This window comes from Somniosus microcephalus, chromosome 13 (assembly GCF_052327205.1).
Source record: "Somniosus microcephalus isolate GS21.2 chromosome 13, FLI_Smic_1.0, whole genome shotgun sequence".
Classification (NCBI taxonomy): domain Eukaryota; kingdom Metazoa; phylum Chordata; class Chondrichthyes; order Squaliformes; family Somniosidae; genus Somniosus; species Somniosus microcephalus.
In genome coordinates, this window is record NC_140999.1 from 183843820 (window position 1) to 183862040 (window position 18221).

The 18221-nt window shown below is 47.5% G+C and overlaps 1 protein-coding gene across 2 annotated transcripts; it reads left to right on the forward strand.

Moving 5' to 3' along the window:
• Window positions 1-1186: 1186 nt before the first annotated feature.
• Window positions 1187-17273, forward strand: pxmp4 (peroxisomal membrane protein 4). 2 transcript variants are annotated; one of them, XM_086005777.1, is made up of 4 exons: window positions 1190-1403; window positions 5911-5973; window positions 10816-11014; window positions 13877-17273. In XM_086005777.1, the coding sequence occupies exons 1-4, from the start codon at window positions 1291-1293 to the stop codon at window positions 14135-14137; spliced, it is 636 nt and encodes a 211-aa protein (XP_085861903.1). In that variant the 5' UTR covers window positions 1190-1290; the 3' UTR covers window positions 14138-17273. The 2 variants fall into 2 exon arrangements, with proteins under 2 accessions (XP_085861904.1, XP_085861903.1); XM_086005778.1 differs by lacking the exon at window positions 5911-5973 and having other exon boundaries at window positions 1187-1403.
• The last annotated feature ends 948 nt before the right edge of the window (window positions 17274-18221 follow it).

Consider the following 18221-nt stretch of genomic DNA (forward strand, 5'->3'; position numbering starts at 1 on the left):
AAAATGGCGGTTTCCCGCTCTTTCCTTCTCGCCCCGCCCACTTCAATGGCGGTTTCCCGCTTCTGTCGTCTTCTCCGCCTAATGGCGGCTTCCCGCGTTTCTTCCCGGTGGAAGGGGTACGCTTCCCCCACAGCGGACAGGTTCAGCCGCTGGCTGGCCTCCGCACAGCTCCCCTTACTCGGCTCTGTCTTTTCCTCCCGCCCGCACGGCTCTACCGGCGCTGGGTACACCCCGTTAACGGAGGACAGTTCAGCCGCTGGACTGGCTCTCGCGCAGTCTCTCTCTCCGTACCCGGCTCTGTCGCTCTCTCTCCCGCACGTTCGGTTCCACCGGCTCTGGGTACCCCGTTGGTGGAGAACAGCTCAGCCGCTGGACTGGCTCTCGCGCAGTCTCTCTCCCCTTGCTCGGCTCTGTCTCTCTCTCCCACCCGCACGGTTCCTGTTCGCCTCCCAGCCCCCTCGCAGACCGGTGTTTCCCTCCCCGGCTGCGGCTGGGTTTCTCTTCCCGCGCCTACTCCCAGTCTCAGCGCTTCGTGGCTGTGGTCGCTGCCCGGCTTTCCCCGCCGATCGCGGTCCGACTGTCTCACGACGCCGTTGGACCCGACTTTCTGACCGGCTCCGTTCCCCCTCGACCGTGGTCGAGTGCACAGCCCTTATCCTCCGGATATTCTCTACCTCTTCCCCTACTCACAGTCTCCGCGGCCGCCTTGTTTCCTGCTGATCGGCTCACTCCACACCGTGGTAAAAGGGTAGTCAGTGCCTGTTGCTGATGAACTTTTGTTGCTAGTCTGCTTCCTTTCTGTTGCTGCCGCCTCGTGTTTTCTCCCAGCAGCACGACGAGGGCGGTTGCCTCTCTTCGACGCTCTTCGCTGCTTTGGTAGTCTTGCCGCAGGGTACGATCGGACTCGTCGCCACTGTAAAGTCTGTGGGTTGTGCAGTTAATAAATACACAGACTTCAGAAGTAACAAACAAACAGGTCTTTACTATTCGAAGGTCCGGGCGAATCTGCCCCAGCAATCCTGCCACAACACTTATATACTGGGGTGGTCACTATCGGTATTACAGTATACAGAAGCCAAACAAATAGTGCCACATCTAAAGTAGTTCTCTTAAAGGTGAACGGTTACATACAATAGTTTCCTTAAAGGTAGACGGGTACATACACTACAGCTTCTGACAGCAGCAGGGGTTAGGGACCAGGAACTATTGTTCTGGGCAGTTGTGTTCCAGTCGGAGGAGATTGGGGGCTGGACCGATTTCCGGTCCGCCGCTGTTACTGGTCCGCCTGTGATGGGGAATGAGGAGCTGCTGCTGCGGGTGATCCGGGCGGTGAACCGGCTGCTGAGGGAGCGTCGGCTCCGCACCGCCTTGGCGGCCGTCAAGGGATTCCGCAACGGGGTGGTGTGAGTGCGGGGGACCGGGGGAGGGGAGGCGGTAAAGGCTGGAGGTGGTTTATTACTGGGCTCAAACCTACTGTAATGGATTGAGGTGGTTTATTACTGGGCTCAAACCTCATCTAATGGGTGGAGGTGGTTTATTACTGGGCTCAAACCTCATCTAATGGGTGAAACTGGTTTATTACTGGGCTCAAACCTACTGTAATGGGTGGAGGTGGTTTATTACTGGGCTCAAACCCCCTGTAATGGATTGAGGTGGTTTATTACTGGGCTCAAACCTCCTGTAATGGATTGAGGTGGTTTATTACTGAGCTCAAACCCCCTGTAATGGGTGAAACTGGTTTACTACTGGGCTCAAACCCCCTGTAATGGATTGAGGTGGTTTATTCCTGGGCTCAAACCCCTTGTAATGGATTGAGGTGGTTTATTACTGGGCTCAAACCCCCTGTAATGGGTGAAACTGGTTTATTACTGGGCACAAACCTCCTGTAATGGGTGAAACTGGTTTATTAGTGGGCTCAAACCCCCTGTAATGGGTGAAGCTGGTTTATTACTGGGCTCAAACCCCCTGTAATGGGTGAAACTGGTTTATTACTGGGCTCAAACTCCCTGTAATGGGTGAAACTGGTTTATTACTGGGCTCACACCCCCTGTAATGGGTTGAGGTGGTTTATTACTGGGTTCAAACTCTCTGTAATGGGTGAAACTGTTTTTTTACTGGGCACAAACCTCCTGTAATGGGTGAAACTGGTTTATTACTGGGTTCAAACCCCCTGTAATGAACGAAGCTTCACAGACGTAATCAGACTAAAATGTACACCAAGACAAAGAAGATATTCGGAGGGATAACCATAAGATTGGCAGGTTTTAAAGGAGGAAATGGAGGTGGAGAAGAGGTTATAAAGGAGGGATTTCCAGATTAATATGACTAGGCGACTGATGGCGAGGGATGCACAACCTAGGTCCCTTATTATTGCTCGTGCTCCTACTAGCTTAACATCTTCTGGGGATCAAACACGCCATCCCTCTGACCTATATGGCTTCGCTACTTGCTCGGTAAAGGCGCTGCACCATTGCGGGAGCAGGCGGTGTTTTTTGTTGATGAATCAAGTTTAAAATGTTACGTTGATTGTGGCTGTGTTCTGCCAGGATTATTTCTGATGAATTGGTTGAGCTCTGCTTTCTCGTTCATTGGTAGTTGGGTTGTCATGGGAATGGCATGTGGGTCAATACACTCTGCGGGTTTATTTATTGTAATTGGGGGATAATGCTGCCACTCCATGGCGCGGCAGGGGCCTGTAAAGCTGCTGGAGAATGTGCACTAATCTGAGGTAAGTCTCCTCTGCAGCTGCAGTCCTGCTGGATTAAATTTGGGGTCTTCTGTGCTCGACTACCAGGGGGAGTGGGTCATGATGGAAGCTGCAAGACATTGTGGCAATCACTGGGCTTTTTTCCTAGTATATTGGCACCATATTCTGCAGGAGATTGTACTTTTATGTCACTACATTTTAATGTAGCAGTCGGCTTCTAAATTCATCAATTCAATTTGTTTCCATCACAGCCACAACCTGTGTTAGCTGTGGCTCAGTGGGTAGCACTCTCGCCCCTGAGTCAGAAGGTTGTGGGTTAACTGCGGCAGGCAATTTGCTAACAGCAAGCCCCCACAAGCAGCAATGTGATAATGACCAGATAATCTGTTTCTCGTCATGTTGATTGAGGGATAAATACTGGCCAGGACACCGGGGAGAGCTCTCCTGCTCTTCTTCAAAATAGTGCAATAGGACCTTTTACGTCCAACTGAGAGCAGACGGGGACCTCGGTTTAACGTCTCATCTGAAAGACGGCACCTCCGACAGTGCAGCGCTCCCTCAGCACTGCACTGGAGTGTCAGCCTAGATTTTTGTGCTCGGTGTCAGCTGTGGCTCAGTTCGTAGCACCACTGCCTGAGTTAGAAGGTTGTGGGTTCAAGTCCCACTCCAGAAACGTGAGCACAAAATTCTAGGCTGACACCCCAGTGCAGTGCTGAGGGAGCGCTGCACTGTCGGAGGTGCCGTCTTTCGGATGAACCAAGACCTCGTCCTACAATAGCTGACAAAATAATGCAAATGATAATTAGAAATTAACTTTAGGGTTGCTTTTAAAGAAAGAACGAACGAACTGTCCGCTCAGGTGGACTTGAAAGATCCCACGGCTCTATTTTGAAAAAGAGAAGGGGAGTTCTCCCCGGTGTCCTGGTCAATATTTATCCCTCAATCAACATCACTAAAACAGATTATCTGGTCATTATCACATTGCTGTTTGTGGGACCTTGCTGTGTGCAAATTTGCTGCCGCATTTCCTACATTACAACAGTGACTTCACTTCAAAAGTACTTCATTGGCTTTGGGGAAGGCTTGGGTCATTAAAGGCACTATATAAAAGTAAGTCTTTCTCTGAGAGAGACTTGTAACCCCAGACTCTGTTAGAGCTATTGTCAGGCAGTTCAAAGTGTGCTTCCACACGCAACTCGGGGTAATATAATCTGTAACGTAAATGTACAGTTTAAGTGAATGCAGTACAGGTTCAGCGTCCCAAATCCGGAGTTCTGGAATCTGGAATGTTCCGGACTCCGGGACGATTGGTGGCAGGGGTCTGGAATCCGGACACCCTGAGGGAGGCTTACCAAAAACGCAACCTGGGCACCAGGCATTTCCGGACTCGGCACGTGTTTCTGACGTCTGAAGTCCGGAAATATTGCAACCTGGGCTCGGGCGTTTCTGGACTTCGGATATCAGAAACATGTTCCGAAGTCCAGGAAAACCCGAAAGCCGGCTCGGCCTCGGTCCCGAGGTTGCCGGACTCGGGACGCTCAACCTGTACAACAATTTTGCAATCCCCCCATTACACTTTATTAAAACCTGAGTGACAGTGCTGAAGTACCTAATGCAAACCTGGATGTGCAGGAATTGTATTTTTTTTATTTGTTCGCAGGATCTGGGCGTCACCGGCAAGGCCAGCGTTTATTGCCCGTCCCTAATTGCCCTCGAGAAGGTGTTGGTGAGCCACCTTCCTGAACCGCTGCAGTCCGTGTAGCGGTTTGGTTTAACGGAGTAGCTGGCTAGGTCACTCCTAACGAGATGGGTTTGGAGACTAATCGCTCTGTTAGCTGTAAAGAAAATGGAGCTCACTAACTGGAACTTCAGATTTTATTTAGTATTCACTGCCTCCCTCTGCCCCAACATCGCCCCCCTCTCTCCCATGCCCATACCTTTCTCCTTTATCCCCCCCCCCCCCCCTCAGTCTGATACAAACATGATTGACAATTATCTAACTGGTAGAAGTGGGAATGGGGAGCCGCTGAAGTGTTTGGGAGTGTACAAACCCCAAGTTTCAACTAAAAATTTGTTCAGATCCAATTGTTAAGAATGAGATGTATTTTTACCTTCACTGAAGTCAGCCTGTCCACGTGCCTGTCTGGCAGCATCTGCGGAGAGAGAAACTGAGTTAACGTTTCAGGTCAATGGCCCTTCGTCAGAACTGGAAAAAAGCTGGAGATGGAACAGATTTTTAAGCAAGTGTAGGGGCTGGGAAAGGGGGGAGGGAGGAAAGAACAAAAGGGAAGGCCTGTGATAGGGTGGAAGGAAGGAGACAAAAGGGATGATGGTGCAAGGCAAGAGGAGATGGTAATGGGACAAGTTAAGCAACAAAAGATGGCTTTAGATGAAGTGTAAATGGCACTGGCAGAATGAAAGACAGCTGCCATGTGAGAGAAAAAAAATGATGATAAAAAAAGATAGGGGCCGAGGTTATGATCTGAAATGTTGAACTCGATGTTGAGTCCAGAAGGCTGTAAAGTGCCTAATCGGAAGATGAGGTGCTGTTCCTCGAGCTTACGTAAGCTGTTTTTATTTCAGATTTCCAGCATCCGCAGTATTTTGCTTTTGCCACGTGTCTGCCTGTCTGTCCTTTTTTTGTTAATAAAGGAATGACGGGTTTAAGTGGCTCTCACAAACCTGGTATTTCTGTGAAACCCCACTTCCATTTTTGAGATTGTGTTTCACCTGTTTCTTTTTCCGTACTGGTGTTCTTTTGAGATGACTGGTTTTAGGGTTGGCTATTTTTTAAAATTTCTTGCCCCTTCCCATCCCTTCCCCTAGTTATTGATTGCATGCACTGGAGGGGGTGGTTGGGGTGCCCCAGACATTCCAGGAGAGCTGGTTGACCCGAGGTCAGGGCTGCTTCAATCGGAGGTCCTCGTGAGTGGCAGGAGCAGAGATGGGCTGACGATTCTGGATATAGTCAACAATTGTATGCGAAGAAAATAGGGGCCCTGACGGCTGTAGTAGGTGATTTTTCTTTTGGAGGAAGGTAGATGAGAATCAAGCCGATACCTTGAGTATTTATAAAAAGTACATTCTCGGGATGTGGGTGTCGCTGGGAAGGTCACCTTCACGCTAAAGGCTTCTTCACAGTGGCTTTCCGATCCCGTCAGGTTTGTGAGCACATTTTCAATTATGCGCATTTTTTTTTTTAGGTATGGAGCCAAAATCCGAGCCCCACATGCTCTTGTGATGACATTCCTGTTCAAAAGTGGAAGGTAAGGGCAGCGTGCACGCTGTCTTTATACATAGAAGATAGGAGCAGGAGTAGGCCATTCGGCCCCTCGAGCCTGCTCCGCCGTTCAATGAGATCATGGCTGATCATCCAAATTCAGTACCCTGTCCCTGCCTTCTCCCCATACCCCTTGATCCCTTTAGCCTTAAGAAATATATCTAACTCCTTCTTGAATATATTTAATGAATTGACCTCCACTGCCTTCTGTGGTAGAGAATTCCACAGGTTCACCACTCTCTGGGTGAAGAAATTCCTCCTCATTTCTGTCCTAAATGGCTTACCCCTTATCCTTAGACTGTGACCCCTGGTTCTGGACTCCCCGACCATCGGGAACATCCTTCCTGCATCTAGTCTGTCCAGTCCTGTCAAAATTTTAAAAGTTTCAATGAGATCCCCTCTCATTCTTCTAAACTCCAGCGAGTATAAGCTCAATCGACCCAATCTCTCCTCCTCATACGTCATTCCTGCCATCCCAGGTATCAGTCTGGTGAATCTTCGTTGCACTCCCTCCATGGCAAGAACATCCTTCCTCAGATAAGGCGACCAAAACTGCACACAATACTCAAGATGTGGTCTCACCAAGGCCCTGTACAACTGCAGCAAGACATCTTTGCTCCTGTACGCGAATCCTCTCGCTATGAAGGCCAACATACCATTTGACTTCTTAACCGCCTGCTGCACCTGCATGCTTACCTTCAGCAACTGGTGCACAAGGACACCCAGGTCTCGTTGCACTTCCCCTTTTCCCAATCTATTGCCGTTCAGATAATCTGCCTTCCTGTTTTTGCCACCAAAGTGGATAACCTCGCATTTATCCACATTATACTGCCTCTGCCATGCATCTGCCCAATCACCCAACCTGTCCAAATCATACTGGAGTTTCTCTGCATCCTCCTCACAGCACACACGCCCATCCAGCTTTGTGTCGTCTGAAAACTTGGAGATATTACATCTAGTTCCCTCGTCTAGATCATTAGTATATATATTGTGAATAACTGGGGTCCTAGCACCGATCCCTGCGGTACCCCACTAGTCAGTGCCTGCCACTTGGAAAAAGACCTGTTTATTCCAACTCTTTGCTTCCTGTCTGCCAACCAGTTCTCTGTCCAAGTCAGTACCTTACCCTCAATCCCATTAACTTTACACGCTAATCTGTTATGCGGGACCTTATCAGAAGCCTTCTGAAAGTCCAAATACACCACATCCACTGGTTCTCCCTAATCTATTCTACCAGTTACATCCTCAAAAAATTCCAGTAGATTAGTCAAGCATGATTTACCTTTTGTAAACCCATGTTGACTTTGTCCGATCCTGTCACTGTTTTCCAAGTGCTCTGCTGTTACATCTTTTATAATGGACTCTAGCATTTTCCCCACTACCGATGTCAGGCTTACCGGTATATAATTCCCCGTTTTCTCTCTACCACCTTTTTTAAATAGTGGGGTTACATTAGCTACCCTCCAATCCATGGGAACTGTTCCAGAGTCTCTAGAATTTTGGAAGATGACCAGCAATGCATCTACCATTTCTAGGGCTACTTCCTTAAGTTCCCTAGGATGTAGATTATCAGGCCCTGGAGATTTTTCGGCCTTCCATCCCGTCAATTTCCCTAACACCATTTCCCTACAAATACTGATTTCATTAAGTTCCTCCCTCTCATTAGACCCTATGTTCCCTGACATCTCTGGGAGGTTATTTGTGTCCTCCTTTGTGAAGACAGAACCAAAGTATGTATTTAATTGGTCTGCCATTTCTTTGTTTCCCCATTATAAATTCCCCTGATTCTGACTGCAAAGGACCTACGCTTGACTTCACCAGTCTTTTTCTCTTCACACATCTATCGAAGCTTTTACAGTCAGTTTTTATGTTCCCCGCAAGCTTATTCTCGTACTCTATTTCCCCCCTCTTAATTAATCCCTTTGTCCTCCTTTGCTGAATCCTAAACTGCTCCCAATCCTCAGGTTTGCTGCTTTTTCTGGCCAATTTATATGTCCTCTCCTTGGATCTTATGCTATCCCTAATTTCCCTTGTTAGCCACGGTTGTCACCTTTTTTGTTTTATTTTTATGCCAAACAGGGATGAACAAATTCTGTAGTTCATCCATGCGATCTTTAAATGTTTGCCTTTGCCTATCCACCGTCAATCCTTTAAGTAATGTTCCCCAATCCATCCTAACCAAATAGTGCCTCATACCATCGTAGTTTCCTTTATTTATATTCAGGACCCTAGTCTCTGAGTCAACTAGTTCACTCTCCATCTTAATGAAGAATTCTATCATATTATGATTGCTCCTCCCCAAGGGGCCTCGCACAACAAGATTGTTAATTAATCCTTTCTCATTACATAATACCCAGTCTAAGATGGCCTGATCTCTAGTTGGTTCCTCGACATATTGGTCCAGGAAACCATCCCGTATACACTCCAGGAATTCCTCCTCCACAGTATTGTTACTAATTTAGTTAGCCCAATCTATATGTAGGTTAAAGTCACCCATGATAACTGCTGTGCCCTTATTGCACGCGTCTCTAATTTCCCGTTTAATGCCATCCCCAACCTCAGCATTACTGTTTGGGGGTCTGTATACAACTCCCACTCACGTTTTCCGCCCTTGGTATTTCTCAGCTCGACCCATACAGATTCCACATCATCAGAGCTAATGTCCTTCCTTACTATTGTGTTAATCTCTTTAACCAGCAATGCTACCCCACCTCCTTTTCCTTTTTGCCTGTCCTTCCTGAATATTGAATACCCCTGGATGTTGAATTCCCAGCCTTGGTCACCCTGGAGCCATGTCTCCGTAATCCCAATTATATCATATCCGTTTACGTCTATTTGCGCAGCTAATTCATCCACCTTATTACGAATGCACCTCGCATTAAGACACAAAGCCTCTTCAGGCTTGGTTTTTTAACACTCTTAAACCTTTTAGAATTATTATTTACTGTGGCCATGTTTGATTTACACCCTTGATTTCTCTGACTGCCACTTTTGCTTTTTTCCTTCCTGTCTTTTGCTTCTATCCTTGCTTCCCTTTCCTCTGTCTCCCTGCACAGGTTCCCAACCCCCTGCCATTTTAGTTTAAACCCTCCCCAACAGCACTAACAAACACTCCCCCCTAGGACATCAGTCCCGGTCCTGTCCAGGTGCAAACTGTCCAGTTTGTACTGGTCCCACCTCCCCCAGAACAGGTTCTAATGTCCCAGGAATTTGAATCCCTCCCCCTTGCACCATTCCTCTAGCCATGTATTCATCTGAAATATCCTTCTATTTCTACTCTGACTAGCACGTGGCACTGGTAGCAATCCTGAGATTACTACTTATAAGGTCCTACTTTTTAATTTACCTGCTAACTCCCTATATTCAGCTTTTAGGACCTCATCCTGGTTTTTACCTATATCGTTGGTACCTATATGCACCACGACAACTGGCTGTTCACCTCCCCCTCCAGAATGCCCTGCAGCCGCTCAGAGACATCCTTGACCCTTGCACCAGGGAGGCAACATACCATCCTGGAGTCTCGTTTGCGGCCGCAGAAACACCTATCTATTCCCCTTAAAATAGAATCTCTTATCACTGCAGCTCTCCTCTTTTTCCTCCCGTCCTGTGCAGCAGAACCATGCATGGTGCCAGGAAGTTGGCTGCTGCTGCCATCCCCCGATAAGCCATCTCCCTCAACAATATCCAAAGTGGTATATCTGTTTGAGAGGGGGGTGGCCACGGGACCCCTGCACTACCTGCCTGCGCGCACTACCTGCCTGCGCTTACTACTCTGCCTGGCGGTCACCCATTCCCTTCCTGCCAATGCAGCCTTTACCTGCGGTGTGACCAACTGATCAAACGTGCTATCCACGACGTTCTCAGCATCGCGAATGCTCCAATATGTATCCATTCGCAGCTCCAGCGCCGCAATGCGGTCTGCCAGTAGCTGCAGCTGGATGCACTTCCCACACACATGGTCGTCAGGAACACAGGAAGTGTCCCTGATTTCCCACATAGTGCAGGAGGAGCATGCCACGGGGCCGAGCTCTGCTGCCATGACTTACCCTTTAATTAATTCAAATTAAATTAAATCAAATCAATACTGCTAATTACACTACAATTAAATGATATACTCAAGGGCCCTTGTTTACTAGCACTCCCCGCTACACAACAGAGACCGTAGAAACTATAACCACAAAAATTAAGACCTTCTAAACTTTATAAACTATTAACCTTAACTGTCAAACTATAGAGTAGTATAAATACTCACCCAATCAGCTGCTTCCTCTTGCCCACGTCACTTTGAATCGTGACGTGGCTCTGGAAAACCGCCGCCGGTCTGCGAGATTGGTAAGCCTCTGAAAAAACCCGCGAAAGTGAGTTTGAATACTCACTGTACTCTCCTGCTGCTCCCGACACCGGCCTCTTCCTACAGGGTGAATAGTTAGGAAAAACAAAGGCGAAGCAAGGGAGCTCCTCCTTCCACTCCTCACCTAGCTCCGACTCACCCAACTCGCAGCACTCTGTTCAAACCACACGTTGGCATTGCTGTGCCCATTTCTAATCGGAGAGCATTGTTCCAAAACTGAAATTGCCAGTGATTCAAAGGGGTTTTATTCCTCACAAAAATGTGAATGTATTTCACCCTGGTGCACATAACTCTGCCAGAGCTTATAGTGTATTTTGATCATAAATATTGAATCTGCCCTGCACACGAGTCTCGTGCAGACGCTGGACCTGCCCCGCGCGCGAGGCGAGATTAGGATGCAGGAAATGAGGAGAATTGAGGGGGGAGGGGAGAAAATGTGCTGGCAGTAATCCTAATGTATGTTTGTTGTGCGTTCAGCCTATTAGACAAACTGAAAGCCATCGCACAAGCTACGTACACTCATTCCCGCAACCTGGCCATCTTCGTCTTTACGTACAAGGGACTGCAGGCAGCACAGCAATGGCTGCAGGGTGAGAAGGCGCAGTTCCATTCGTTCTTGGCAGCTTGTGTGGGGGGCTGGTTAGTGTTTGGAGACAACAACCACATCAACAGCCAGGTAAAAGGGGAAAAAAAAAAAAAGTTCTGTTTTTTTTTCCTGCCCTTCCCACGCCTGTAGAAGTGGGGAGGACAACCTGCACTTGGGCCTCTTGGCAACTGTACTTTGGATCTGGCTGCTGGGGAGGGCCCGAGAACTGCGCGTACCACCTCCGCATTACCCTTCTTTACCTGAAGGTGGCGGCTTGTGCTGCCGCACAGTTCTGCCAGCTGAGTCATCTCATCCAATTGGCCATTTTATGTCTGAATCGATGTTCCTGCTAAGGTGCGCGCACGGCCGCACAATAATCTGAAAGGTCCCACGCAGGCCGCTCACCGGTTTTTACGTTGTAAACACCGCGCATTCGCAGAAATTTAAAGTGACCGCACATTGAAAGAAACAGGCCACACAGAACAAAGTGCAGCTTACAGGGGACATTGGTCTGAATGTTTAATTATACAGTGGTATAATATATATTTATGTATATGTCATGTGTATATGTGTTATATAAGAAATAGGAGCAGGAGTAGGCCATTTGGCCCTTCGAGCCTGCTCCGCCATTCAATAAGATCATGGCTGATCTTCTACCTCATCTCCACTTTCCTGCACTATCCCCATATCCCTTGATTCCCTTAATGTTCAACAATCTATCGATCTCTGTCTTGAATATACTCAACGACTGAGTCTCCACAGCCCTCTGGGGTAGAGAATTCCAAAGATTCACCACCCTCTGAGTGAAGAAATTTCTCCTAATCGCAGTCCTAAATGGCCGACCCCTTATTCCGAGACTGTGACCCCTGGTTCTAGACTCCCCAGCCAGGAGAAACATCCTCCCTGCATCTACCCTGTCAAGCCTGGCAAGAATTTTGTATGTTTCAATGAGATCAGCTCTCATTCTTCTAAACTCTAGAGAATATCGGCCTAGTCTACTCAATCTCTCCTCATAGGACAATCCCCCCATCCCAGGAACCAGTCTGGTAAACCTTCGTTGCACTCCCTCTATGGCAAGTATATCCTTAGGTAAGGAGACCAAAACTGTACACAATACTCCAGGTGTGGTCTCACCAGGGCCCTATATAATTGCAGTGAGACGTCTTTACTCTTATACTCAAATCCTCTTGTAATAAAGGCCAACATACCATTTGCTTTCCTAATTGCTTGCTGTACCTGCATGTTAACGTTCAGTGATTTGTGTACAAGGACACCCAGGTCCCTCTGAACACCAACATTTCCCAGTCTCTCACCATTTTAAAAAATACTCTGCTTTTCTATTTTTCCTACCGTATGTATGCATGCATGCATGCACTGGCCAATATTTATCCCTCAACCAACATTACTAAAAACAGATTATCTGGTCATTATCGTAATGCTGTTTGCGGGAGCTTGCTGTGTGAAAATTGGCTGCCGTGTTGCCCACATTACAACGGTGACTACACTTCAAAAAGGACTTCATTGGTTGTAAAGCACTTTGGGATGTCCTGAGGTCATGAAAGGCGCTATATAAATGCAAGTTCTTTCTTAATGGTTTAACCAGTGATGCCATTAGTGTTGATCTTGCTTGGTTTTTTTACACAGTTGCTGTAAGATCTGATGTATCCGGCATGTGGCTGTAAAAGATATACCCAAGGATTCTTGCGCTAGTTGGACAATCTCACGGTCACTCCAGCTGTAGCTCTTGGTTTACAGCTTCTGAAAATCCGTGTGAATCCACGGGCTGGACCCTGGATTTTGTACACCCTTCAATCTTTCCATTTCTCCTTTCCTGGCAGACCTTCGCCACCATGGGTGCCAGCATCCCCTTCAATACGGAGGGTGGGGAGGGGTTTATTTGTGAACCTAGACAGCAAGTGCAGTCGGTGGAGGGTCTCGCACCTGAGCCTGATTCTGTTCTTGTTGGGTGTCCATTTTAGACAGGACAGCTGTTGCGATTGGGATCTGCACCCCAACAGGAATCTGCACCTTCAGGAAGGAAGGAAAAATTGGGGGGAAGAGCAAATTAATAAGAAAAATGGCAATGGTTGGGCGGGTTAGGGGTGGGGAATAGTTGTATTGTGCTGTTGTATAACATTTTAACCATTCTGGACAATTTAATAGACTTATATCCAATGTTCCCGTTTAGCTGCGTGGCTTCGCAGCTGTCTGGAGCTCCTGCACAGGCCGCTTGCCAGTTTCTCGATGGAAAAACTGCGTGTGCATGGAAATGTGACTGGGCCGTGCAGCCCGGCTGCACACTCCAAAAAAATATTAGAGGGAACATTGCTCTTATTTGCCCTTTAGGCAGTTTGTCTAGGTGCATTTGGATCTGTTGGATGAGATTTTAGGACCAAAGTTAAATGTTACTGCCTGGAAGGTGTGATTTCAGGAGAATCTTTACATTCCGCTCAAATTAAAAGTCGCTTCATTGGACACCAAAATGGTCGCCGAGTACAGGCCCCCTGCAGCTGTGGTAAGATGTCTGTCTTTTGACAACCACCGTCGTCTCTCTCGAACAAAAGTCTAGGCTGACACTCCAGTGCAGTGCTGGGGGAGTGCTGCACTGTCGAAGATGCCGTCTTTCGGATGAGACGTTAAACCGAGGCCTCGTCTGCTCTCTCAGGTGGACGTAAAAGATTGCATGGCACTATTTTGAAGAAAAGCAGGGGAGTTCTCCTCGGTGTCCTAGCCAATATTTATCCCTCAATCAACATCACTAAAACAGATTATCTGGTCATTATCACATTGCTGTTTGTGGGAGCTTGCTGTGCGCAAATTGGCTGCCACCTTTCCTACATTACAACAGTGACTACACTTCAAAAAGTACTTCATTGGCTGAAAAGCGCTTTGGGACGTCCAGTGGCTGTGAAAGGCACTATATAAATGCAAGTCTTTCTTTTTTCCCTACAGATAAATATGTACCTGTTGTCTCGCGTTCTCTTTGGCCTTTCACGACTGGCGGTCGAAAAGGGTTACTTTCCGGAGCCAAAGCGAGACACTTTCCCGCTGTTCGCCATGTTGGTGTGGGGTGTCGTGCTGTGGCTGTTTGAGCACCATCCACACACACTACAACCATCACTGCAGTCTTCCATGACCTACCTCTACAATGACAGCAACGTTTGGCACGATATATCGGACTTTCTCGTTTATAACAAGAACAGTGGTAAATGAGTAGGTTTTTGAAAAAAAAGTAAAACAACTTTTTTTTTAGCAAGGTGATATTAATTCAGCTTTCCATTAATTTTCTCTTCTGTCCTGAAGACCCCATTTGCTGTAAGTGATTTAGCGCTTTGACCACATGCTCAGCGGAGTCTCTGGCAGTCGGAGGTGATGTATCAGTGAGGTCAGAAGCAGTCGTTCTGTGCGTTTTTGTAAATAGACTTTCCCTTTCAGAAATTGAACCAAGCACAGTGGACGACGAGCTTCCCTTGTCCTCGATTTAAAACGGTTACCAGTCTACTGGAGTGTTCCGACCAGCCTGGCAGGCTCCTGCTGCTGTAGTTGAAGAGGAGGGTAAGAGATGGCTAACGACTCCGTTGGACCTGGACTCTTGCTGCTAGAACTCTGGAGTTGTTCTGCTTTACCTAGCCGAGCCTTTTAACATTGCTAGCAGAGAAACCCGCCAGTCTCTCTGGGAGTTCTTTGTAGCAAGAGTGCGGGCTGTGTGCGAGAGAATTGATATGAGAGATGGCCTTGCAATCCTGTGATTCTTGCCTACCTAATTAAAACATGTACATCTCCCGTCACTTTTAATCCAGCCTGCGTTTTTTGATTGCCTGAAAAATAACCTGTTAAGTTAACCGTGCGGAAATACAGACAGATAGAAAAAAAGTAAGCTAGCAGCTGACACAACCAATCTAATTGTAGAAACAACTTGTTCCCAGTTTTTGGCGGGGGGGGGCAAGTTCTTTCCTGGGCCGTGCAAAGGCCCTCCAGCTGAGTTTTAAGCTCCCTCAGAGGTATTTTTTGTCAAATGCCTATTTGCAGCCCCTGCTGTTCGCAGTGAGTTCCCGGCCTGACCTCTCCCAGTTTTTCCCCAGCTCCGAGTACTTCCTGGTGTGTCACAGTTTGGGTCCGACCACATTCTTTCTCCACCTGCCCCCACCCCCATACGCACGGGCACGCAATGTTTCCTGGCCCATCTTTACTTCTTCCCAAGCCTCCCCCGTCTCCCATCACCCCTGTGCCTGCTGACCTCCATTGGCTCCCGATGCAGCAACACCCCAGATTAAAAAATTTTCATCCTTGTTTTCAAATCCTTCCATGGCCTCGCCCCTCCCTATCTCATTATCACATTGCTGTTTGTGGGAGCTTGCTGTGCGCAAATTGGCTGCCGCGTTTCTTGCATTACAACAGTGACTACATGCCAAAAAGTACTGAGTCATAGTCATAGAGTTATAAAGCACAGAAAGAGGCCCTTCGGCCCATCGCGTCCGTGCCGGCCATCAGACCTTGTCTATTCGAATCCCATTTTCCAGCACTTGGTCCGTAGCCTTGTATGCTATGGCGTTTCAAGTGCTCATCTAAATGCTTCTTGAATGTTGTGAGGGTTCTTGCCTCTACCACCCTTTCAGGCAGTGAGTTCCAGATTCCAACCACCTTCTGGGTGAAAAAGTTTTTCCTCAAATCCCCTCTAAACCTCCTGCCCCTTACCTTGAAACTATGCCCCCTGGTTATTGACCCCTCTACTAAGGGGAGAAGTTCATTTCTATCTACACTATCTATGCCCCTCATAATTTCGTACACCTCAATCAGGTCCCCCCTCAGCCTTCTCTGCTCTAAGGAAAACAACCCCAGCCTGTCCAGTCTCACTTCATAGCTGAAGTGCTCCAGCCCAGGTAACATCCTGGTGAATCTCCTTTGCACCCTCTCCAATGCAATCACATCCTTCCTACTGCACACAGTATTCCAGCTGTGGCCTAACTAGTGTTTTGTACAGCTCCACCATAACCCCCCTGTTCTTGCCTTCATTAGCCGAGGCATAGAATATAAGTATCTCATATGCCTTTTTAACCACCTTATCTATCTGTCCTGCTGCCTTCAGGGATCTCTGTACATGCACACCAAGGTCCCTCTGATCCTCTGTCCTTCCTAGGGTCCTACCATTCATTGTGTATTCCCTTGCCTTGTTAGTCCTCCCAAAATGCATCACCTCACACTTTTCAGGGTTAAATTCCATTTGCCACGGTTCTGCCCATCTAACCAACCCGTCTATATCGTCCTGTAGCCTGAGGCTTCCCTCCTCGCTATTTACCCCTCCACCAATTTTCGTGTCATCTGCGAACTTACTGACCATACCTCCTACATTCATATCTAAATAATTTAATTACACTTTATTGGCTGTAAAGCGCTTTGAGGCGCCTGGTGGTCGTGAAAGGCGCTATAGAAATGCAAGTTGTTGCCCCAACTGAATCCTGGTCTTGCCAGGCTGACTGAACCGCTTGCTCTTCCTGGGAAAGCCCCCTCTGTGCCTGCCCACCTCACCCCACTCTCCCACCCCATTCATTGCAATCCCCCTCCAGTGCTGCGGCTCTGCTCCCAGCTGATGTCCACGACTGGTCTTTGTGATGATGTGCAACTACTGTACCAACCAGAGAGGCATTTCGATTTAAAGATGAACTCCACGGGTAAACTGTGCCCAAAGAAATACAGATACAGCATAAAAATTTCTGTTGTTCTTAGTGCAAAGTAGGTCCTCCAGTGATGTATACAATTTATTTCCTATCCCCATTTTCTTGCTCTTCGTATCCCTCAGCGAAGCAATTCTGACTCTAATAATTTCATTAGTGCTCGAACTGCTGAACTGGATTTAATAGCAGTCTATATATTCCTCCCTTCCGCCAGTACACACATTACTCTGAGACATTACGGCCTCTGTAATTTCACTTTTTTCTTTAACCGAATAACCTCTTGCAACTCTGCCATGTCATTTATTGGATTAATGCCGGAGTTTCCCTTTAATAAAAAAAACTAAAAGGTAAAGTCGTGTAAGTTGAAGCATTAAAATTCTGTCACACTTGCAGAAAGTTAGGGTGAAAATGTCACTTCCTGCTACCACATGATTGCAAGCCACACATGAAACTTCAGCGTGGTTCTCCTGTCCATGTATTTTAATTTTAAATCTTAAAAACTGAGCTGTTGCAAGATATTTACTGTAATATAAATTGCATATTCAGGTCACCGAGGGGTGGCTTATATACGGAGCCTATCATAACAATCAAATCTGCCTCTCTGGATTTTTTCTGTTAAACTACTGTTTTCTGTTGCTTGTCCTAATATTTAATACAGATTATTATTGCAGTGAAAATGGTTTACGAATTTTTCTTGTGTTTTTGGCTAACTGATTAATGTGGTTGATTTATTGGCAGGGCTGATGGTAAAAGCTTCCTGGGTGTGCATTTTACAGGCTGTGACTTTCAGGGTTGGTGGTCCTGATTTTGGCCGGGTTGGGGGGGGAGGGGCGATTGGGAGGGGGCGGGGAAAGGGGACAGAAGGAGACTTCCTTTCCGAAAAGAATGATGGTGCTCGATGCCCAGTCTGTGCTGAGTTCACTCATCTCAGCCATGGTGTGAGTCAAGGTGGCACCATTGGCTTTTGCTCGCCCTCGAGTTGCCAACCCTTCAGGATTGCCCCGGAGTCTCCAGGAATTGAAGATGAATCCCCTGGACACTGATGCGAGCAACACCTGGGAGAAAAATCACAGGGGCCATTACTAAAAAAAAAAAAAAAAAATCGTGCATTTTCTTCGAACATTTTCGTTTATCAGTTATAAAAATGTTGGCAATTAGTAAAAGGCTGTTTGACTGAATCATCCAATCAGATAACGAAGAGTCCGTTTGCTTTCCAATTGGCTTGGAAGGCACTGCCCCATGAGGATGGTCGTGTCGGGGGACCAGTGACGAGAGTGTGGGGGTGGGGTGGTTGAAGGTGGGTGGTCATGTGATGAATCCTCCAGGAATAATTCCAGCCAGAGTTGGCAACTCTAGCTGCCCCAGCTTAGGGAGAGGAAAGTTGAGCAGGGTTCCCCCTTTTGACCGTCATTCAGTCAAACTTGCTACAGCCGCACGTACGGATGTTGGGTGAGGGCAGGTTTGGCCGCGGTTGTGACGCACCCCATGGCCCAATAGCCTGCCGACACTAAATGTCGAGGCTCACGGGTGAAGTAACCATTTGGGTGAGGTGCCGCAGGAGACTGATGCCTCTGGCACTGCTCCTCAAGCAACTTGAGAAGAGAACGGGGATTTTTGAGAGTTTG